Genomic DNA, 23,306 nt, shown 5'->3' with positions numbered 1-23,306 from the left:
TCTTGAAACCTTTTTGCAATGCCGAAGCTCAATTGTGTCACTTGTTCTCATGACATCCCAAAACTGCTCTTGATTGCTCACATTACCGATATGCTCTTCGGTTTTTGCTTAGAACACCCTGGTCTCACTACTTTACATAAACAAAATGAATGCTGCATAACTCATGATTTTCCTTTCAGTTTTCTTATCCTTGACCATACCAACCTCAAGGGATAGGTGTTTTAAGAAGGATTCGGATTGGCCTTTCGAAGATAATCCCCCAATCATAAATAGAGGGCGTTGCCACGCAGATTGAGTGTGTCTCCATTTTAATTAGACGGAGACACTCAATGGAGTTCAATGATTTCTTTGTCAGAGGACACATCAGCCTCAGCCTAACAGGAGGGTCGGATAGGAGCACAAGAGTTCAAATCAGTGCGAGACGGACGGTGGACGGAGTCCAGCCGGATTTGCTCATTGCTCGCCACTCGTTGCTCGTTGCTCGTCTTTTGTTGTGCTCGCTTCTGAAGCTCGTCATAGATTTTACATTGATGGAGACTGTGTCGGAATGCCAATGGCAGACAGATGCTTCAGTTTGGCAATTGGACTCCAATCTATGAACTCCGTGAAACTTTACCACTTCAACCTGTGGCGATCGACCTAGAGTGTGCGTGTGTACCTGTGCCTCTGAGAGCATTGGAGAGTGCCCTCCCTTCTTCCTCCTTCTCCAGATCCTGGATGGACTCAGCTGAAGCTGCCTTTGGAGAGAGAGAAAGAAGGCCCACGTTTGTCAGGGATGTCGCCAACCTCATCAGAACGAGCCGGGAGTTCTTCTGAGAGTTGTGTGGTGCCAGTGTCCAAGTTGTGATCATACTGGATAGATGAGTGAAGTGACTGAATGAACGAACGAACATTGATGGATTTTCCTGTTCAATTGGAGCAATTGCCAACAACATAAGAGATAACGCTAAGATCTACTAAGTGCGGTACAGTAAGAAAGAGTCCATCGAAAGTGAGTGCAATCGACCGATATTTATGGACTCTGAACACGGCATACTCCATAGGTTTTAAAAGTGAAATCCTGTATTGCGCATCCTGCCAAACGTCAGGTAAGGATTCTTGGCTGACTAGGTTATGGAATGATTAAAACAGGATTTGTCCGACGTCTTGGATGGCTTAAGAAATGTAGTTTTTTTTAAACACCGAGTGATAACTTTTGCAACTTGTTCCAGTGGATTTTGGACTGTTCCTACACAACCTAATTAATTGTCAAATAACTCTCCTATTCCAAAGAAAACGACATTTAAGCTCTTAAAGCAAGCCGTTTGTCACCCTTCATAAAAGTCAAAACTTTCTGATGAGTGTTCAAAAGTCGCTAGTGAGACAGGAAAACAATGGCAACATCGGGGAAAGTTGTTTTCATTCCCAAAGCAACAAAGCAATCCGACAGAATTCAAATGGCCGGATCGGGTTCACAATGGCATACATCGTTCCTCCATCTGTTTGGGTTTCAAACTTTTGCAAATGTATTTGTATGCGCATACCATCATGTGTACATACATGAGACCGCTTGTTAGAAATCCTTTGACCAGAGAGCTCGGCCATTTGCTCTTTGGTAAACTCTTTGTCTGTGTGAGTTCGAGCAGTCATGGTGATTGTTGCGGTTCTATTTCCGGCATGTTCGCGCAATCTGGGCTTTCAGTGGCATTTAAAAGAAGTTTCATGTTTGAAGCTAAACCATCAGTTGGACTGATCTGATCTCCAACCTAAGGAGTTTTTGAACTCAAGTTAATGCGATCTCGAGACCCAGTTTAGAATCAGGTGGACATGGAGATTTCTAATTTCGACCGACCAAACCTATTGAAACTCCAAATTTTGGGTCAAGAAGACGGACGCCTTTTGGCCGGCGGAATGATTTGGTGCAAGATTGATGATGCCCATGAATTCTGACTTACTGAACCAGAGCTTCGCTTTCGGTGGAACACGCAATAGCCAATGCCGGATATGGAGTTTTCATGGTCTCGAGTTCAAGGTGTCACTTCCTGTGAAGTCAGAATAGATCAATCTGGAACTGTTTCAAGAGAGTTGTTGGATAGTTCTTCGAACAGACCAACGGGTTGGACAGATTTGGTGAGTTAACGGTTGACCAGAAATCATGGAGAGGATTGGATTTCTCATGGTCTCACTGGACTCTCACCATGGCAAAATCGCCAGAACCGAAAACAGATCCGTGATATATTAGATATGTGAGAACTTATCCAACCTACTTCTGGTTCATCTCTTCACATATGTAGTACAGAGACAATCTCCATCTTTTGTAAGAACAACGTGTTCCAATCAAGTGAAAGTGAGACACTTCAAAGTTCTAAACTCGAAATATATTCGCGATGTAGCGATTTAATTGCACGCACGAGTAGTACCAAAACTTGCCAATAGGTGTCGTGACGGCATCTTGTCATGTTTCTTTCGTTTCAAAGCTCCTGGTTCCTCCTCCTCGAAAATCAGATCAGACCTAATGACATGAGAATGTCCGGTTGCACTTTGTGATTAGTTCTAGTAGGTCTAGATGGATGGATGTGATGACAACACACTCGACAATGAGCTAATGTATCTGGTTCAGATCCGATATGGGTAAGTCGCATTTCTGTGAATGGAATCGTAGTCAAGTCAGTGCCTTTGTTCGGGATAATCCCAGGAATTTAATCTGGGACCAAAAATTCTGGACACTTTTAAGCTGACATCATTCCATTCGTGTGTTAAATTGAATTCATCTTGCGTCGTAGGAATGATGAAATTAGTTTGAAATGAACAATTTCGTGTTGATTTTCTATACACAACCTTACGTGAGTCAAGCCGATTTCCTTATGACGTTTGTTAACTACGTATGTTTTGAATAGGCGAGAAGTGTTTAAATTTCAGACCATTCAGATTTATTACAACCTTGATTTTTTTTTATATAAAATAGATCGAATCTTGAGTAAAGCTTTTGTGAATTGAAAATATTTGTGGTGTATATTGTTATACACCACAAGGTGTTTTGAGTTGACCTTAAACTCATTTAACTTAATGCAATAATGTAACATATTCAGAATTCAACGCCTTTGATTCAATCTAGCTGATGTCTGAAATCAATTGCAAATTAAAATGGTCAAATGTTCACATAGACATGTATTGCAGCGAATTCCTGTACCATTTCCATAACATAAATTACTTCTGTGACCATAAGGTTGAATAATCCTCGGAATAAGCATTTTTTCATATTTCCTGTCAAACGTGTATTAAACAAATATGCCCAATTTGAGGATTGTGTTCTAATTCTGCTTTTTACCTGTATTCTTTTATCGGTGAAACAACAATAAGCTTCCTTTGGTGCCTTAAAATGGTACAAGATGGGCATCAGTCCTATTCTATGTCTACGCAAAAGAACTCCCGTGGGATATAATAATCTACAATTGAAAAGCTCAGGCTTCGAATGCTTTTTGCATCAAAATAAATCCTAGTTTGACAACTCTTTTTGCAGCCTAAACGTTGAACTAATAAGTGTATAACTATATGTATGTGTAAAAGTGGTGTAAAAGTGTATGTTTATCCACGGACTTCTAAAAATATGGACTGCGAACGAGCTTGCCGGCAAATCGGCCTGCTCTTGGTCATAGCCACTCTGAGACACTTATCGAATTAAGGTAATAAAATAAGAAACGTAGATCTCTTCAATTAATGGTAGGTCACTTTTATATCATTTATATGCAAAGTCGATGGTTTCAAAGTTATGTTGTCAAAAGCTTATGTAGCTGACCAAGAGCAGGCCGAAAATTCAAATTTTATGTACTGTTTACTACATATCTTCGAATATGTCTCCTGAGTTCCCTAAGTATAGGTTTGGGATCAAACTTGGCTGAGTTCATCTATTCAACAAGATCTTGTGGTCGTATCAAGTGCTTATTTGGAATAAGATGAGCGGTTTAGGAGATAGGGATATTTTTGCTTCCGTTTGCAGTCCATATCTCTAAAAGTCCGTGGTTTATCAAACATATAGTTAATTTGATGCTGTTGCTCAATACAAGGTAAAACGAGCCAAAAATAGGTACATCAAGTAAGTAAATGTATGAAGTCAGTTCTGCAAGTTTTTAATATACATACTAAGATGTGCTAGGGTGATCAATTTGCCTGCGGCGCAAACTTTCACACCAGTTCTGCCAAGTTTGATCCCTACTTGTTTGTTTTTCGGGTCAGAAAATGTAACTACAGTTGACCAGAATAAATTCGAACAGGGATCAAACTTGGCAGTCCTGATTTGCAAGCTTAATGCGCAAGACAGATTGATGTCGTCAGTACTCCGAGTTTGCCTGATTGACGTTTCATTTCCTGTTTGTCGACCATCTGCGAATTGACCAATGTGTTAATGTTGGAAAGCAATTTGATACTCCGCTGATTTGCCACAAACGCATCTTTTTCGCTCGATAACAATTCAAGACATCTCACAACAATTGCCAAGACAAAGCCCCATTCTTTAGGATATCCACTTGCTTGCATTCAAAGTAGAACACCTGTAAATAGACAAGCTCTACATGTCACATCCCTCCCCCACTTTTAAACAACAAGGAGGTCGAAAAATTCCATGTCGCCACACAAATTCGCGCACGAAAGAAATGCTAGTTAATCTGAGGCAATTGTGTCCACTGGATCCATTGTATATCAACTACAGTACTATCGACATAATCCAGTCCTGCTTTGCCCACAAAGAGCATAATAATTCGAGCTTTGTGTTCCGGAGGCATCTGGCAAGAAATTGGATTGAAACGTCAAGGTTTCTCAGTGTGTTTGATCGTATTTATTGTTGGGCAAGATGCAGGGGAGGCACGATAACACGACGAATTGGAGGGGATCTGATTTCTTGGCGAGTTCCTGGAAAAAAAGTCCGTTTTATTGGGTCTACAGAAGCGGCAGAGGCAGTTCCATGATTTGTAGGAAAGAGTGGCGTACAAAGACGGGAAGTGTATGAAGGTTGGCGTGATTGGAGCCAACTGCTGGAAAGGATGAGAAAATGGGCCCCAATATGGGCATGTATGTGTGAAATGGACACTATAGACATGCGTAAGTAGATATTTGCTCAATGACGCATCCTTGATACGAGTCGATGTATCCAAAGCGTCTTCATTGAAAATAATGTACGCAGAAAGGCAAAGCGAGAAATTGCTCAATCATTCATTTCAATTGCGTTCGCTCGCCCAAGGAGATTGAATTGAAAGTGAATTATGAATTAGACCAAGCTGATTATTTCGTCAAGCACTCATCTCGTAATGGGCATCACAAATAGGTAGGAGCACTAATACGCACACCATGAGATGGCGATTGAACAATCCAATTGCTTCGATCAACCGGAAGGGAAAGTAAACCACGATTTTGTGCCCATTGAACCAAGTGGACGGCCACCTTGACTTGATTGGAATACATTAAGAAATGAATGAAGTCGTTCTCAAAACACTTTCCGCTCAAGAACTGAACATCGCTGTCTTTAGTGGATAATAGATGGCGTGGTAGTAAATACTTTAGGAAACGTGCTTCGAGTGTTATAAGGTATTCTGAGTAGTATTGGGTCCTTGAAACTGAAGTTGACCTATGCGTCATATTATTATTTTTTTGTGGAGGAGAATTGTTAGAGTAACAAGACCAGGACTCATGGGACATTTTCGGGTAAAGTAATTCCAAATGAGATTGCCAGTCACTGTTTTAGTTTAGAACCCAACTGGTTTGGGTTTTCATGAGCTTTACTAACCACTGCAAGAGATTTCATCCCCAGTGCTATCAAAATGAAAGATTACAATTCATCTAATTGTTAGCATTTGAATTTTGAGCTGTCAGATTGAGCTAGTAGCCCTTGAATGCTGATATGGAATGGTTATCAAATATTTTTCTTTATCTGACTTGAAGGACGGTTCTGGATCTAAAACATCTATGTACTCTCTACGAATATTAGAGGGAAGCAAATTAAACAATGAAGGGGCGCGACAAAAATGAGATTTTATAGTTTTAGCTAGCGTAGATGTTCGGGTAATTCAATCCAGGTTTCATAAAACTTGTTTCACAGCTTGCGCTATTGGTCTGTTTACAGGTGATCCTCGGACAAACCCCAAATTTGTGAACCTAGTCCTTCAATACATTTTGTTGAAGTTTGGAATGAATAAATCACTGAATTTTTACTTTAAGGTTTAAGAACAAACAAATATTGGGGGGATCATTTAGCCATGAACTAAAGGAACAAATTCATTGTTGTTGCCATGTGATGTTGAGATCAACATGAAAAGTCTTGCAATTGGAGCTAAGGCTTTTTTAAGAAGAATATGCCATTTAAACGCACATAGCATGGCTCTGCATGAGTTTCTGATATTTTCAAATAACTTTTTGAGGGGAGCATCTTAGTATACTTTCAAATTTCATAATTTTTTCTTCTTTTTGATGTACGTTATGTAGTTTTTTGGCAATAACCTAACTAAAACCATGCCCTGAGGATTGCAGGTTCACCCATTTCCACCTTTAAAGCATCGTACTTAAAGTACGTGTGGTAATGTAAATGTGTAATGATCAACATGCTTCAAAATGTCTTATTCAAGTCGGTCAATTCATATTTTTGCGAGACATCAACTTTTAAGCTAGGGAGTTGTCCAGTTAACTTTCTTTCTTTTTTTTTGTTCAATGATCAATGATCAAAGAACTAAGGAGTAAAGTCGATTTAGAGTACTTCAATGAGTCTTTGTAACGGTGGATCTTTGAGCTGGTTCAATCAGCCCTAACAAGCACAGATTTCCTTCGTGGTGTCTATCCAATAAGCGAGTGCGTGATTATTTTGTCACATGATCATTAGCAATGTTGTCAGGAGGCTTGTGTGAACCATTCCCATGGATGATGCTTCACACCAAAAGTGCATCAAAAAAAGCACTTTGCGATCTTGTGATACATTAGCAGGCAGAAGTTTCGTCCAACACTATTTCGCTGTTCGTTTCCAATGGCCAGAAATGACCTTTCAGTTGATGACATATGGTAAGGTTAAAAAAGAAATTGGCAAGAATAGCCAAGATAGATGAGAGAGTGTCAATCACTCTTTTTGGATCAAAGTTCAGTGCTCAAAATAGTATTAGACAAACGATGATCTAACAAGACCAATTGTTGGAACAAAGGACATCGTTATAACGAGCAGGGTAGCGCAAGCTCAGTATTTTGGTTCATCTCCGTGAAGTTACCCCGAAGTCGAATGAAAATTTGTCATGGAGCTTCAATTTTCGAAACCATGTTAATTGACTTTTGATTATAGACTGAAATTGAAAGGAATGAAATTCGGGCACTGCCCATGTTGGAAAAGAAACTTGGCCATTGGATTTGGGGCAGGACAATGAAGGTGGGTAGTCCATCTTCTTTCGAGACGATTTACTCTCTTCAAAGGATGTCATAACGGGGAAGCTCACAAATGAAAAATGATCTTCCGGGCTTAATTGCCTGGCTACTTTTACTCCGCCACATAATGTAACTGGCGTTTCGGGGGCTGGAAATGAAATGGTTCATTTACTGGAGATGCTGTAGAGAAGAAACGATTAGGCAAGTAAATTGACTGAGTGTCTTCTAACGCCCTTAGCTTTCCGTTTTTTGGACAACGGAAAAAGCGTAGGTTTTGTGAGAGGAGAGTGACCAAATGGGTTGCGCTTCAATTGATGAGTCAGACTCAAGAGTGTTGGAATATGCACCCTTCATTGACCATAAACACGGCTTTTTCTCATTGTAAATGCTAGGCTATAAACACATTTTTGTATTGAGCACTCATATTCTTCAATCTCAAGCTTTTATTTTCTGATATCCGGCATGGCATGTAAAAAATTGAATTGAAGCTTAGTGCCAAATTGTGGGTTTGTGCCATGGAATCAGTCTTATTTTGTCGATTCGAGCCTCTTCTACTTTTAGGGAGGTAACCACAAGATCAAGCTGCATATTAAATGAAGCACATGATGGTAGGCTTCCTTTAAATCACACGAACATCGTGAGCTTCTTGGCGTAATCTGACATCAATCAATGCACCTAAAGCCTTGCAACGTTTCTTTCCTTATGTACTTCGTGAATTGATTACTCAATGGTTAAAAGCTAACGTTTCAACCAAGTGGGTATAATTTCTGACCACAAGTGCCAATATTGATTGAGGCTGGCCTCAAAGCCTTATGTAGGATTTTTGACCCTCACTTCTTTTTCGAGTCTTCAAACAGACCGGCTTCTTCAATGCTATCCCGATACTCTATATGCTTCACCCCCCATGCCCAAACATGAATTGCCCAAACATGAATTGATATTCTAGAAACGACATCACTCCTATCTCTCTGCTCCAATTACCAGCCATTAAATAATGGTCGTCGGTTCACTTTCTAACTCACCGTGCCAAGCACGATTCGGGAGCGATGCATTTGGTACGAAATACCAAATAGTGGCCACATGAACACACGCATGTCCGGAGGAGAAAGATGACGATCTTTTTGTCTCGTATTTATGAGCTTCATAGCCAACAACAGTTGGGAAGTGAAAATCTCCATTAAGAATCTGAGCGGTTTCGTATTCAGTGGAAGGATGAACCATGTCAACTTCTGGCTTCGGACACATTTTTTTACTACGATTACAGATGTGTTTTGGAATATTTTTTTGATCATTGAACAATGAGATTATTAGGTAATGGAAAACTATTTTGAGGATGGCTACTGCCCAACGATGCGAAATAATTGCATACTCGACATTCCTCTTGTTTGGTGGTATAAGCCCTAGAAACTTTTGCTTTATGCAATAACACAGTTTCGGAGCTCTTCCTCATGTATTGTGGTAGACAAAATTGGGATTATTGCATTGAAATTCATCTTCCTGGCCGCTTCCAGCCTGCCATTCTTGTACCAGTAAATGGTCTTTACGGGATCCCAACAATGTGCAAAGTTATAACACCGCAAGAAATGAACACCCTCGATTATTGCCGTGTGCACTTGAATGGTCTCCAATTCGCAGAAAAAAAACCGTTTTTAACGCAATGTTTAAATCTGGCAGTTATTTCAATAAAATGACCAACAATCAGAGTGCCTGGGAGTGATTGTTTAATCCCTAATCCTGTCTTAACTTTCAAATTCATTGATCCTATTGTTTTCTAGCTTGTCACAACTCTCTTTCAAGACAAATGACTTCATTTTTCACACTTGCTTGCTTGTGAATTGAATCTAGAAGTCTTCAATTCGAAGATAAAGAACGCACCTTTCATTATCATCTTTAATGTATCTACTTTCTTAAGCACCAGCGTCGGCTATGTTATTTTATACAAGTTCATACAGCTTGCGGAGCTTTTTACAAGACGATAGCAAAATTGTATAATTTCTGAATAATTGAGTTCTAAATTGAAACAAGAAACTTCACTTTTCACAATTGTACATATTTATATCTAGGGTTCTACGGTAGACATTTCAAACTTGCGCGTAATTCGTGAGCTGTGGAGAGGACAAGTTAGAATGAATCAAACTTACAATATTTCTTTACAAGGTCGACCAATTTCCAGTTCAAACAAAAAACATCAAGAGCCTCCAACGAAAATTTGCTACCGAGATGAAGTCTGAAAGTTTTCCAAATTTGCACAAGTTGCCAAATCCTGCAACACTGTATTTCCTAGAAGGAAGGAATCTCCCTCCTCCTTCAAGTCAAAAAGGGTACTCTTCAAACATGAAAGCAGAATCCTGAGGCTCAACTGACCCTTTATGGATCTTTTCATGTCGACATCGTAGACTAAACCCTGGCTTTGAAGTGAGTACCTTCACGTTGAGGCGGTCAAGTACATAAAAAGACCGCTTTCGTAATGATTTTATTGAATTCACTGACAATGAGAAGGGGAAACTTTGAGATGACTCGACGTTGCGAGAATCGATGAACTGACGCAAGCCAAGGAGATGGAAGCCCTCTATGATTTGCCGCTTATTCATATTCCATCCTTGACATATGAAGTTGTGCATTTCATGACATTTCCAGATCGTTTCACCCACAATTCATCCATCAATCGATTCACGATTCATGTAGATGTCGAGGGCAATGAAACTCATTAATAAGAGAGGCGGTTTCCTTGAACCGTTATGTTCATTATGTACTGCACGTTTTAGAGTGCTTCACTAACATATATTCATAGGTTCTTGGTACGATATTGGGAAAGCTATTTCTCGTTGACGACAAAGTGGTTCAATGTTCCCATTAGTTGCCAGACTCTTCCATGGAGTAAGCTATCATGTGATCTTAAGTGAACAAATGCATCTCTTACGTCAAAATTGAGTTGTCTTTCAAGTTTTTCAAATTTCAAGACACGCAAAAGATATGTGGAGATATGTACCTTAATGCAAATCAACTTGGTTTTCCAGTGCATCATTCCAATAATGAAAACTATCCAATTACTCAAGTGCTTCCAAAGCCAAGTACGTTCGCAACTGGAGCCAACACATGGCCTTTACGGATTAAAGTTTTGAGCCTCTTTCATGCCCTGAGGGTGTTGTTGGCTTGAGGGAAAGTAACGGAAGAAAAGAAACTTCCGTCTCATCTTAAAGTGGGCATGGTTGCATCTTGTTCGCAAATTTAGAACTCTGAATAGTACTTGCATAGAGGGACTCTATAATTAACAAGGAACAATTCTTCTCTAGGTTTTGCTGGCATTTGGTCGGGAAGTTCCGAAGAGAAGGTTCTTCAGTGAGAGGCACCATTTCGTGCGGAACTTTAGGTTAACACCTCGCAACCTTAGCAAAGGCACTCATTTTTGAGTTACGCAAATTTCACTTGAGAAAAGAACAGTTGGGGGAAACTTGAATAGAGTCACTTTGTTTTTGCGAGGAATCTGTCACCAATTATCAGAAAAAGGTTAACTGACGCCGCTCTCAAGTAGGCCCTACTGTCCACGAAACGTACGCGTTTTTCAAGGAACTTGTCCCTTTTATCACACTCGTCGAGGTTCATCCAAGAAACCGAATTTCCACCTTGTAAAGTTCGGGCTTTTTTTCACTTCCAGACATAAACCGATAACACGACAAGCCAACGATCATCGACATTTCTCTCATTTGTGGCCCAACTAAAAGCCGAAACAATCACTTCTGATGACCAATCCCCTCTCATCCGATCAACACTCGAACAACACAAAGTGAGAAGAAATTATCCACTAATCCTGGGGACTAGAACTGCACGTTTCCAGACTTTAGATGCTCGTGTGAAAAGTGTCCAAACTCTCCCACAACCATTCGTCTTTCTTGATTTTAACGATTCATTTCATTCATCGGACATACGGCTCGCTCATGAACAATCTCAGATTGGACATCTTTGGTGGAGGCCTGGGCGACGGGAGCAAAATGAAACGTCTTTTCCCCAATCGAAAATCCAAGACATCGCCGACCATTGAGCATCCCTCAGAGATGACACAATCTGGACACACTTTAGACCGAATCGTCAATGCCAAAGAGGAGGTAAGGCTGTTAGGATCATGGCAGTACACGTTCTACGTAGATACATTCGATCTCGAGGGACTCATCCTATGCACTCAATGGGAAAAGACAGGGCTTCTTTGGTTCACGAACCGTCTGATGGGCGAATTTGACCTTCTCAAGAGTCTTTGCGTAACATTGAAATGGAGGTTAAGGAGCTGGCAAACTCATTTTTCAGTCCCCTAGCATGGAATTGGAGGCGGAGACCCTATGTGCTTAAACTATTGTATTTCGCTGAACCCTTTGTTCTTTGGTTCAGAGTTAGATTAATTAAGACTCTCCTTTGAGTTTGTTCTTCTATTCACTTGCCTTGATAAAAAGAGGGGAGGGGGAATCCTTAGAAAATGAAATCCTGAATAAACATCGTGTTTCGCCATATACCAAGATCTCAGCTAATGACTGAACTTGATCAAATTATGTTGATTGTGAGTTTAAGGAATATACTAAATCCTTAACAACTTAGATGATGTTACACACGTTTGATGCAACATCACCTCGCAGTCTTAAATCAAGACAGCTTTTGCCATTAATAAATGACAATTTTTTTTCAAAGTTCCGGCCCACTATTTGACCTCGTTTCGTTACGAACTAGGGCAGCTTACAACATAGCTATGCTTCAATAGGCTCGAAATCAAACAACAAATAATGTCTAAAGTATTTATGTGGAAGCAAGGTAAGAATTATTTAAGGGCTATTTTTGGCAATATTTGGCCTTAACAAGGGGGGCCCCTAGTATTGATCATATTTAAAAAATAGGATTCAATCATTCCACTGATTCTCTAAATTTCAGGCTCGAAAAAAATGGCTGGAGCAACAGGAGGACTTTGCTCGGAAACGTCAAGAGCACGAGATGAAAATGATCGCCATGGAGGAAGCTGAGGTTGCTCGACGTGAAGAGGAAGTCCGAAAGAGAAATGACGAATTGGACGATCAAAAGAGGAAGAACAGGATGGTCCAAGAAGCTGTGGCAGCTCAGATCCGAACCTTGCAGGTGAGAGGTGGGGGTTCTTTTTACCATTCGTTGTCCCCATCTTTTAAATACCAAGTCCACGAGGCATCGACCAAAAGGGCGGTATTTTTTTTTAACCCATTGATTGGGCTATTGTGAGGCTAGTCAATGATCAAGGTTGGAGTTTTGCGCCAAGGTCTGGCTTGCTCTTCAAAAAAATGAAGTGACTAAAGCCAAAATTATGTTTTGCAAAATGGATATTTGCTAATAATCATCACTTGTTCAAATTTCAGGAAAAGTTGGATGAGTACAAGATCAATCACAAGTCAGAAGAAGAAGCTCTGGAGGACGAAATAACGACCCTTGAAGACACCCTCACCGACGTGAAGACTTCCTTGGAGAAACGGAAGTTCACCCTTCAAGAGGAAATGATGGCGGTGGCCACCGCCAACTCGCCCAGCTCCATGGGAGCTCATTCCAGCCTATCTTCTTGCCACGCCCCCAGTGCCCCCACCCTCTCGTTGAACACCTCCGGTGACCACATGTATCCAACGCTGCCCGCTCAAGGGGGATCCAGGTCCAGTGAGACATTTACGGCCAAGCCCGTGGCCTCCCGAAGAAACAACTACGCTAATTCCAGTGGATCCAGCCCACAAATGAGTCAGGCCTCCAGCTCTAGAAGTGCCACGCCCAAGACAGACTCCGATTTTGATGGCTCTGTTTGAAGAGGGCGTCCCAGTCCTCCATCAATTTCAGGGTGCCAATCAAAAGAAAGACCAAAAACGGTGAATGGTTGATGAGGTCAATGCTTCCAACTTCTTAGCGTGTGATATACCGTTTTCCCTAAATTGATGCATGCTCTCGCGTCTTCCATTTGTTACTTTTCCCCGTAAAGTATGAGCCTATATGTTAATGTGTATAATAAAGATTCTTTTTAAATACTTCAAAGCTCAAAAGCCATTGTTCCGAACATCGAGACATTTCACTATTGACACGTATAGATGAGGAAATTGACAGCGGAATTGAAAGCAATCAGGGTATGCGAGAGGTCCTTGACAACCACCAACCAATCCGGCCACGTGGACAGCTCGGTTCCACTCTACAGTCAGAAAAGAAAAAAAACACATTCATGTCAAGACACTTGGTCTTCGTAGATCCTGCCTCCCTCCCCGTCTCGTAATTCATACCTCGCTATATATGAGTTCGTAGAGTGTGGGCACGAGCTTCCAAATGTGACAGAAGATGAAGAGCCACACGATGGAGAGTGAAATCCGAGTGAGGCGACTCTCGCGTTTGCGCATCAAGTTCTCGTAGCTGTTGATCGAGTCCCGAGACCGATGCCGACGTACAATTTCCACCTGACTTTGATGGTAGCGAATGGCCAAGGAAGGGGACCCTCCCTCGATGTTATGGCAACGATAGTCTGAGGAGGAGAAATTGAAAAGGTGACTGAAGTTGATTGATTGGGCTTTTGATCTCAACAGGCAGAGAGCTTGCTATTTTCTTATAGGATGCGTTAGGTTTCAGGCACCAGAATTTCAGGCAAGTTGGATAACTCTCGCCCTATCAATTGAATGATCGTAAACCAAGTTTGGTAACGGATGTAATTCGTATGATGTAGGTAAATGAACTGGGAAGATAATAAGAGGTCTTGACGGGAAGACGGACAAAAGTAGAATGGGCATATGACGTGATAACAGAGAAATGGAGAGCAAAGACATCGTCGTAAATATATGTACGGAATAACACGCAACCTTAGACACACAATCACTCCACCAAACGTGTCTTGAAAGCTTGAAAATTAAAATAAGAATGAAAGAGTCGCAATGTGTCATGTCAGGACTCTATTTTAATCGTAATTGTCCCCTAATTAGGTAGTATTAAATACCGGAATGGTTGCCAAGTTCATCAAAATGTATTAAAAAGTGACAAATACGAAACATTTGATTGAGAGTCAATTCCTATTTGTGTGTACAAGCTCTATTATCTAGTCGGTTATAATATCTAATTTGTCCAAAAACCTAGAGTTTCTGCGTGCATTTCTCTTGCCAAAATTCATGATGACCCTTAAAAATTAATAGAGAGGGTTTATTGGCATCACATCATTGAATAGATTCGTCTCTATAGTTTGACCAGAACCTATTTCAGTAATAATATTAAAAGCCTCATTTTCTCACGAACATCCAGTGAAGTAAAATAGGCGCAATGTAGAAAGCAAGTGAGCGTTTTAAAACAAACTATTTTATGTAGGAGATGAGTCTTTCTTTGACGTCAAACTACCAATCTTCTTAATCAGTGTAGAGCCAAAACAATAAGCTTGAATATGGAATCGGCTCAAAAGGAGAGTCCATTATTGACGATGTTTTGATCCGGATTCTAATGTTATTAGATGAGGGTCGTTATTTCCCATGTTTCATACATTTGTTTCACAAGAAGGTAGGCTAGCCCAAAAATCGTACGCTCCTAGATCCTTGTTCTAAAGAGGAAAACCAAACATACTTGTCAGAATTAGGCCGCCGCAAGCCACTGCATCATTCTTCATCATCCTCTTTGTGGCTTTAAACGACACGTAATAGCCTAAATATCAATCTATTTTATTGTTATAGAATTAACCTATTTTTTTCTTGAATTAGAGCGAAAGACTCTCATCATTACCTTGGATAGAAGGATAGAAAGCTCCCGTTTTCCTCAATCTACTGCATCAAAGCAAACAAACAAAACCCAAAATACCGGACGTTTAAAGGCCAATATTTCAAAAGCCACTGATCGTCAGCCTTTCGGATAAGTCTGTAAGCCCAATCAATGCCTGCCAGGAAGGTGCAATCCCACTTACGCGAGGTTGTGGATCTTTCTCTGGATTTGGACAGGGTGTCATCTTCCATGGGACCGGGTGAAGTTCGGGTGAGGAACGATTTGTCTTGATTCTCTACCTGTCGACCGATTTCGCGAAGAGCCATCAAGGTTTGGATGTTGAGGAAGATCAAAGCCAACAAAGGGAACAATGAGGCAAAAAACGTGTTCAGAACCACGCAGTACAACTGGTAATAGACGGGATTCCGTCGTAGGGCGGTCGTATTGGGATAGCTCAAGTCCTCAAGAACCTGGCAAAGATAGAGAGAGCATAATTACGTACGTTTGAGATTGTAGGAACAAGCAAGTTAAGCTTTACAGTAGGAATTCTACATTTAATTTGGGGTTCAATTGGGATAAACAATATGTTTGGATTATCGTCGTAGTCATAGTGTTGAACGAGAAATGCTTTAGTTATTTGATACATTATTTTATACCTTAGATTTAAGAATTGATGTGTTCATAGAATAGAGGAAAACGCATCCTATGCTAATGTTCTTTCTCATGAAACTATCGGAAGGTTGGGTCGTTTCAATGTGGGGACTTTGAGCCTTTGGCCAGGGCTGCACTCTTGAATGGTATCATTTTGTTTGTTTTAATCACCGTCCATAGTTGAGGAAAAACATTACAATCGTAGTCATGGTTAAATGGTCTGGCATTTTTGTGTCGATTAGGAAATGCAGAACATTGCCGCTATGCTTCGCCAAGGCCCAAAAATCACTGATGTGTGGTTGTTGTGAAGAGATGCCAATCTTGATTTTACATTTGAAAGCATGTACTACATCAAGAACCTCTAGAAAAATGGACTGCGAACGAGTTTCCCGCCAAGCGGCTTCCTCTTGGTCTCTGGTAATTCTGAGCCCCTTTTTGAATTAAAATAATAAGATAAGAAACGTAGATCCCTTCATTTAAAGACAGGTCATTTTTATACTATTTACTTGTAAAGTGGTTCGTTTCAAAGCTTGTTGTCCAAAGCTTATGTAGCTGACCAAAATTCGAACTTTTGTTTTTACTTTTGTATTGTTTACTACATAACTTTGGACGTACCTCCTGAGTTCCCTCAACATAGTTTTGGGCTTAACAATGACCAAGTTCACCTATCTCACAAGATTTTATGGTCCTATAACGTGCTTATTTGGAATAACGTGAACGGCATGTAAGGAGATAAGAAATTTTCGTTTCCGTTCGCAGTTCACATCTCTAGAAGTCCGTGTCCATGACTACATGTATTATCTGACATACAAGATGGCGTTCTCCCACAGAGACAAGGACTCTACGGTTATAATATATGTTGTGCTCTGCTCTGCTTTGCTCTTCAAGTCATTTAGATACAAAAAATATATCAAGCGGTGTTCGTTAGGACAGTATTCTTTGTCATAATTCAATCCATCAGAAGAGACCCGAGTCTTTCATTGTACTCAAGTCGAACCAAAAGACTCATATTGAGAAATTTAAAACAAACAATGGGACTTTTTTTCACAAATTCGGATTTGAGTCTTTAAAAAAAGGACTCGGGCTCGAGTCTGGACTCGCCCCATCACTATTCCGACTTCCATCCTCAAACCGGATTCCATCCTGGTTTTCCAGCGTAGTGTAAAGCCGCCCTTACCTTGAACTTGCGGATGAAAGTTTCGTTGTCATTGCCCACGTCAAACACGAAATTGGAGCATTCTGGTGGTCCCACTCCGAGATTGGGCACAATGGACCGATTTGGAAGTGGAACGTTCCGGTCTTCGGGATCGATACTTGGAATTTCGATAGATATTCGCCTCGTGAACTTTGTTCTCGCCAACGACGAAACTTGATCCTGAGACGAGAACCTCTTAGTTGTCGATATTTCTTGTCGATCCCTCTCAAAAAGTAGGAACACAATTTAAAAACAGAGAGGTGAGTAAAAAGCTCGTAAATTCAAATTCCAAAAGCGGATTTGGCGGCCTTGAAAGTAAAATTTGACGTTGGAACCAAATGGAGAATGGGGGCGTTTCATACTATTTGTTCTTCAAACAAGAGGAAGGCTGGACCATTTTAGATTTCTCAAACATTGTTCCCTTACCCATTCAATGTGTTTCAAGAGCTTCCACCGTTCTAACTCCTCAACGTATTCGCTGCAATTGACGTTATGGATGGATTCGTGGGTGAAGCTGTGGTATCGGTATTCAAAGAACTTGGGAGAGTAGAAAACCAGGGGAAAGATCACCACAAATCCCAGACAAATATTGGCTCGCTAAGATTGAGAGAGGAGCAATTGGAAATGGGATCAGAATTTCCCGAAAGGTTCCCAAGAAAACGAACCGATACGTACCTTGGTCGACATGATTTGGATCCGACAAAGGCGAAGATATCGCTCCAAACTCATCACAACCGTGGAATACACGGACCCCATGAGCGACATTTGCACCAAAGGTAAAACAAAGGAAACGCTGGGTAGGAAAACCAGCTGGAATAATGGAACAAGAACAGTCATTCACCCGTCAAATGATGACGGTACATTTTTGAAACAGAACTTGAGCGAAGAATTTTGGTTAAATTTAGGTTATTGATTGGTCTTGGAAATTGGTGCTTAATCGGCATGGGTACGTCTGGAAGAAGGCATTATTTAATGGAAATGTGTCTCTTGGGAACTAAAAAAAAGTCGATTGAATAGCACGAAACACAACCAAATGTTAAGCCAAGTATTCAGAACCCAAATGGGTTATGATAATATTGAAACTCGTGGAAAACAGACCTGTATTATTGAGTTCCAATAGACCAACCTACACTTCCCTTACTTTGCAATAGGGCTATGAATAGTTTTGCAGAAAAGGCAATTTTTGTTCAAGATGATGGAAAAAAATTCAGATAGAACCATATCTGGGTACAATTTATTCTTTGCATCAAAATTTATGAAATAAAAAAAAAAGTCAAAATGTACACGCATTAGTTACTACATATTCATTGTAATCTTAAATGAAACCTTTTAACCTGATTGGAAATAATCTTGACAATTCAAATGATCTCTGTCAATCCAAAATATAGCTTAGAGAGCGATTGAAAAAATATATCAGTTTTGCTTTTATGTCAATATTAAACCACATGGTCTCCAAAACTTACTTCATGATAAAAACATGCTTCAATCGTAATACGTAGTAATACCAAAAGGTCCGTAGTATTATTCTATTGGTAATGTCTACAATACCAACCAACCATTAACAAAATGGTAAGGAACGTGAACTTTCTCCTTCAAAACGTTGCTACTGTACTGTAGATACTTAAAGGGGTCTTGCTTCAACCAAGTGTTTATTGGTGAAGGTCAAATCGATTTTTACTTTGCCTGTTGGTGACATATCGGAAATATCTTTTTTGGGACTTGGTGCCTGGTTGGTTAAACCCAACTAAAATAGAGTATTGTCAACGCTAGGCGGTTTTAACAAATTTGGTCGACTTTGAAACATGTGAAAATATTGGACTAGATTGTGAAATTGGATACAAATTAGGAAAGGAAATGTCCCTTGCTTGAGTTGAGGGACTTGAAAGGTAATCGAAATCATTTAGTAAATACTTCTTTCCTCGTCCCCCAAAACTAGAAGAAGAAGAAAAAATGTTCTTGAATTGACATGAAGGACGAATCAATTCTTAAAACCTCCAAAGGACTCAATCAATATTTTGATCCAATGGCCCGATCAACCTTATATTCAAGGGTTAGCCGGATCAGCCAATTCTAATTCGTTGGTCGATCAAATAATATATAAATAAAAGTAAGTTCTCGTCTTCAATTGCAATCTCAAACTGCAATAATTAGATAGCATTCCAGATCAACCATATATTCAAGGACTAGCTCGGTCTGCCAACTCAAATTCGTTGGTAGACCAAATATCATATGAAGATTGAAAGGTACATAATAAGTAGACGGATTATATCCTTTCATTTTAATAGTACTGGGGATTCCATGTAGCCCTGTAACCAAACCAAAAAAAATCCCAGGAACGGTAAGGAAGTCCGCAAAAAAAGAAACAATGGCCAAAAAATAGTTGCCTCTCAGGTTTCCGGCGACCATTGACACGCTGAAAGAATAGTCATTAAAATTGACTCCCACCACCAAAAAAAACTTGAAGGTAGTTTGAAATCAGTGTCTGTTTTAGAGGTAATACTCTCAATATGAGTTCATAATTTCAATTTTTGACACTGCTGCGGTTTAAAATTTGGAAATAAACTTGGTCCATAACGCTTTCTCTCTGTCAAGTTATTCCCGCACTTTAGCAACCCCTGATTTAATAAACCATCTTGGACTTTTTTCGTAACTGTAATTGAAACATAGATGTTAGTTCTAATAATATTAGTGATCGTCTCAAATCAGTTGAGCCTCAAATTGAGCCGTCTCGTTGTTGAAACAGGTCTATCAACAAATAAGACCAATCATTTTGGTTAAAACTTTCAGTTCTACTTGAATTGGTTATGAACAGTGTTCTTTTTAGTGTTCTTCTAAAGTCCTTCCTGCAATGGACTTGTGGAAGGATTGATTCAAGCATGGAAATAAAGACTTCATTGGACGTCCAACGACCGACCACTCGATTAGCCAAGTATGATTTCGCAATGAACAATCTCTTGAGAACCGGTCAATGCAATTGTTTCGGTCAACCAAACAATTCACCCTCCAGACATCTATGGCGTAAGCCAGAAACAACTCATTTTAGATGCCATATCATTTTGGCCGCGGGTAGACTAATCAGTGGACTATCAAAGAATGACAGACTTACATGTGCGAATTGGTGCCAAACCACCGGCAGTGAGTACATCCATAAGCAACAGAACACGACCATCAAATCAAAGGCAGCCAAGATCTTGAGGAAACGATGGAAAACGGACCGCCTTCGCCTCAATTTGATCAGACAGAATGTGTTGACAATGACCCCGGTCAAAAAGCAAGCCATGACCAAAACCGAGCAAATGCTTTCACTGGTTTCAGCCATACTCGTGACACCCATATCAGAATTGAGGTAGTAGACCGGAAGGCTGGAATGAATAAGAGAGTGGAAAGTACATCTCGGTCTTCTTTTTGTTCATAGGGAAAAATCAAGAACGTCGATGCAAAGCGTTTTGAAATGTAAAAGTTTGAAAAGTTTGATGGTATGAATCCCCCGGGTAAAGATGGGCGGTAGTTAGATCAGGAAACCTAAAGAAAGTGCTTCTCGAAAATGTGTTTAAGTGACTGAGTTAATATTTAATATATATTTCTAATTTGTACTCGTCAACCTACCTTTTTGTGAATTGGTCGATATTTTGTTATTTTATTGGCCCGGACACATTTTTAGAGAAAGACACGACAAATCTCGCAATCTAACTGTTTTAGGCTTTGGCTTCACAATAACCCCCAATGTTGGAGTTCCCATTCATGATCATCTTTTTCCCAGTTTAAGCGCCAAGACTTTCAAAGGAAGAAAGGGGAAAAAAGTTCTCGTTTATGTCTGTCGTACATCAAATATCCAAAAGTTGAGTTCCATTCGACATTCATTCACTTGCAAGGTGAAGCATCTTGTACATTGATCCTCCCAAAAGTAGTGCTTCTTCCACAATCACTTCACTCAAATGTACCCTTCCATCCACAATGGTTCTTCGAACTCATTTGTGACTCTGACATTTTGTCACTCAATTTTTTGTTTTATTTAGATCCCGTTTTTTCTCACCTTTTTTTCAAGCCCTGGCTTGTGGCCACCACAAACTTGCCAAAGCAAGTGAATCAACGAATTAACAAAGTTTGGACACTGGTTTGAGTTTCGCCGGCTTCGAGTGGCAGACTGAGCTCGGAACTTTTGGAGACGTTCATTATTAATCTTGCTCCTGTGTTGCGAGGTTGTTTTTCCCCACGCGATTCACTTCCCGTGGAAAGATGACTCGCTCTTTCTCTTTTCCGAGGGCTCAGAAGGACTATTCGACTCCTTTTTTTTCTCTCCGTTTCTTAGCTTTCTCGATGTTCTCCGTCCCCGCTTTCGGAACTTTCTGTGGATCCCACAATCCGTTTCGCTCAATGTTATGCTGCGCTCTAACGTTGCATAAGTTTGCATTACTTTATCTTGGAGATTAATGTAGCAAGGAGGGCTAGCTTATGGACACTTTGAATAACTTTATTCATTTCGGTAATTGTTCTTTTGGGAGAGCTTGGATGCTTGGGTTGGGTCTAAAAATAACCAACATGACAACGTGATGGGCTGGGCGCATTTATTTTACATATTGTAACAGACCATTGATGAAATGGGCAGATTCTTGAACATTAATGCAATCGAGAGTGTCAAAGAACACCAGATCATTAATGAGATAGATGGGGCTACATGGATTTATTAAGGTATCACTTAACAATCGTAAAGAAAACTGGATAACTTTAACTGCATGTCAAATTCAAGTGTCGTTTTAACTTTGCTCATACAAAAACATAATTCATTCGACAGGAAAAATATTTTGGCCAAATTTCTATTTGCCAACTTTTAAGGTATTGTTTCAACGTTTTCCTATTTCTTTTAGAACATTTTGCATCTTTTTGGTCATTTCGATCCTTTCCTACTTTTTTCTTTACTTTCTCCATTGTATGGAGACTTCTTTGTTTACTTCCTAGCACCTTGACTAGTTGAATAATTAAACCCCAGATATTGGATGGTTTTGTCAAATAGATTGAATGTTACTTCCTTTTCCTGGAACTAGGATATTTAGCCACTTATAAGTTAGAGTTTCGTTTATAAAGTCTACAAAAAGAGAGAGGTACAGTCGAGCTATCCATACCTGGTTCTATGGGTTAAATCCAACCCAAGAACGACGTCATAACTGAACAGAGGCTATAGCAGAGGAAATTGGCAACTTTCTTACGATTAATCAAATTATTTCTCTTCCACTTGAGCTTGAATCTTTCGAACTGAGAATGAGCCACCCAAATTTGAGCTCAATCGAACGTCTGCCTAACGTTAAGGGTATTGCAAACTCAACCCAATAAAGGCACCAAATGAACGAGTTAGCCTCACTTAAGCATGATCTTACAACCGCAGTGCTACCTCATTCCGTTTCCGCCCTATTTAGGATTGAAGAAATTCAGTCTATGTGGAAAGAAAAATACTTTCACAGTTGCAATTCTGCACACTAGTCATGTAAAAATGTCTAATGGAGAAGTAGAGGTCTTAGTCTGTCACATCCAAGGTCTTGATATGTTCATTGTCAAAATATATAAGTCCCCTTCTTGTTCTGCAAGTTCGTTCTTGTTAGCTCTCAAATTCACAGAAAATTAGTTGGATCAAACACTTTGCCCAAAGGTTTTGTTTGTAAGGGAATTTAAGCAATTTTAAGCGTTGTCAAGTGGGAGTCTAGTCCCGATTAGTCCCGGCTGTAGACGCTATGGCCAACATACTTGGAGATCAGTTCTCTAGTGTGCTTTCAACGCCAAAGAGTTTAGGAGCAACAGCGCATTGCTCTGAAAATGAGTCTGTTGAGATTTCGAAATAGATTTCTCAGTCATTCGAAAAGCTGGAGGGGTTTCCGATCTTGCGCAATTTTTCTCAGCATGTTGGAGCAGCCACCAGAGCAAATAACGTTCTGGACTTGGTCTTTTCCAATGACCCTGATCTGATCCTGTATGTTCATGTAACACCTAGTAATCTTTCAGATAATCAATCATGTTCTTGAGATAGGGTCGACCATAACTCAAAAGCCGGCGTGCTTTAGAGTAAAACCGGTCAAAAAGTCGGTCTAGCTAAGACCAAGTTCAAAGATGAACATTGGCCGTTGATCATAGAAAGATTAGAAGAACTGGATCTTATTCTAAAGCTGAAAAAGGTATCGTCCATGGATGTAACCTTAGTCGAAATGATTTTAACTTTTGAGGAAGTTTGCTCCACTATAGCAATCCCTGATTGTGTACCAAAATGTGGAACACAAGCTAAAATCCCGAAGTTTAGGAAACAATTGTTGAAAAAGAGTTGCAAACTAGCAAAAAGGCTGAAGAGCACTTCGAATCCAGTGGTTGTGGCTAGTCTTCAAAGAAAGTTGGTTTTGATACAAGGTAG

At 40.1% G+C, this 23,306-nt stretch overlaps 2 protein-coding genes across 2 annotated transcripts; one reads left to right on the top strand and one right to left on the bottom strand.

Moving 5' to 3' along the window:
- The first annotated feature begins 296 nt into the window (after positions 1–296).
- LOC131890533 (uncharacterized) lies at positions 297–13,386 on the top strand. The gene is made up of 4 exons (XM_059239894.1): positions 297–1,088; positions 11,024–11,471; positions 12,280–12,480; positions 12,732–13,386. Exons 2-4 carry the CDS (start codon positions 11,304–11,306, stop codon positions 13,161–13,163), a joined length of 801 nt encoding a protein of 266 aa, XP_059095877.1. The 5' UTR covers positions 297–1,088; positions 11,024–11,303; the 3' UTR covers positions 13,164–13,386.
- On the bottom strand, positions 13,221–21,287 carry LOC131890532 (uncharacterized). Its single transcript, XM_059239893.1, has 8 exons — positions 20,949–21,287; positions 20,022–20,277; positions 17,591–17,725; positions 17,342–17,512; positions 16,898–17,095; positions 15,272–15,539; positions 13,626–13,861; positions 13,221–13,537 (listed from the first exon to the last, which is right to left on the bottom strand). The coding sequence occupies exons 2-8, from the start codon at positions 20,247–20,249 to the stop codon at positions 13,424–13,426; spliced, it is 1,350 nt and encodes a 449-aa protein (XP_059095876.1). The 5' UTR covers positions 20,250–20,277; positions 20,949–21,287; the 3' UTR covers positions 13,221–13,423.
- Between the last annotated feature and the right edge of the window lie 2,019 nt (positions 21,288–23,306).

The sequence above is a fragment of the Tigriopus californicus genome, chromosome 11, assembly GCF_007210705.1.
Source record: "Tigriopus californicus strain San Diego chromosome 11, Tcal_SD_v2.1, whole genome shotgun sequence".
NCBI lineage: Eukaryota > Metazoa > Arthropoda > Copepoda > Harpacticoida > Harpacticidae > Tigriopus > Tigriopus californicus.
The sequence above is the reverse complement of the archived record's forward strand: the minus strand, read 5'-3'. Positions and strand labels throughout refer to the sequence as shown.

Bases quoted from the DNA above. Each gene is read 5' to 3' on its own strand.
- LOC131890532 (XM_059239893.1), bottom strand. From the start codon at position 20,249: ATGGGTGTCACGAGTATGGCTGAAACCAGTGAAAGCATTTGCTCGGTT. The intron at 15,540-16,897 runs GTAAGGGCGGCT...TATCTTTGCCAG, and splicing joins CTTTCATCCGCAAGTTCAAG to GTTCTTGAGGACTTGAGCTA. The intron at 13,538-13,625 runs GTATGAATTACG...TTCTGACTGTAG, and splicing joins ACGAACTCATATATAGCGAG to AGTGGAACCGAGCTGTCCAC.
- LOC131890533 (XM_059239894.1), top strand. From the start codon at position 11,304: ATGAACAATCTCAGATTGGACATCTTTGGTGGAGGCCTGGGCGACGGG. The intron at 11,472-12,279 runs GTAAGGCTGTTA...TCTAAATTTCAG, and splicing joins TCGTCAATGCCAAAGAGGAG to GCTCGAAAAAAATGGCTGGA. The intron at 12,481-12,731 runs GTGAGAGGTGGG...TTCAAATTTCAG, and splicing joins CTCAGATCCGAACCTTGCAG to GAAAAGTTGGATGAGTACAA.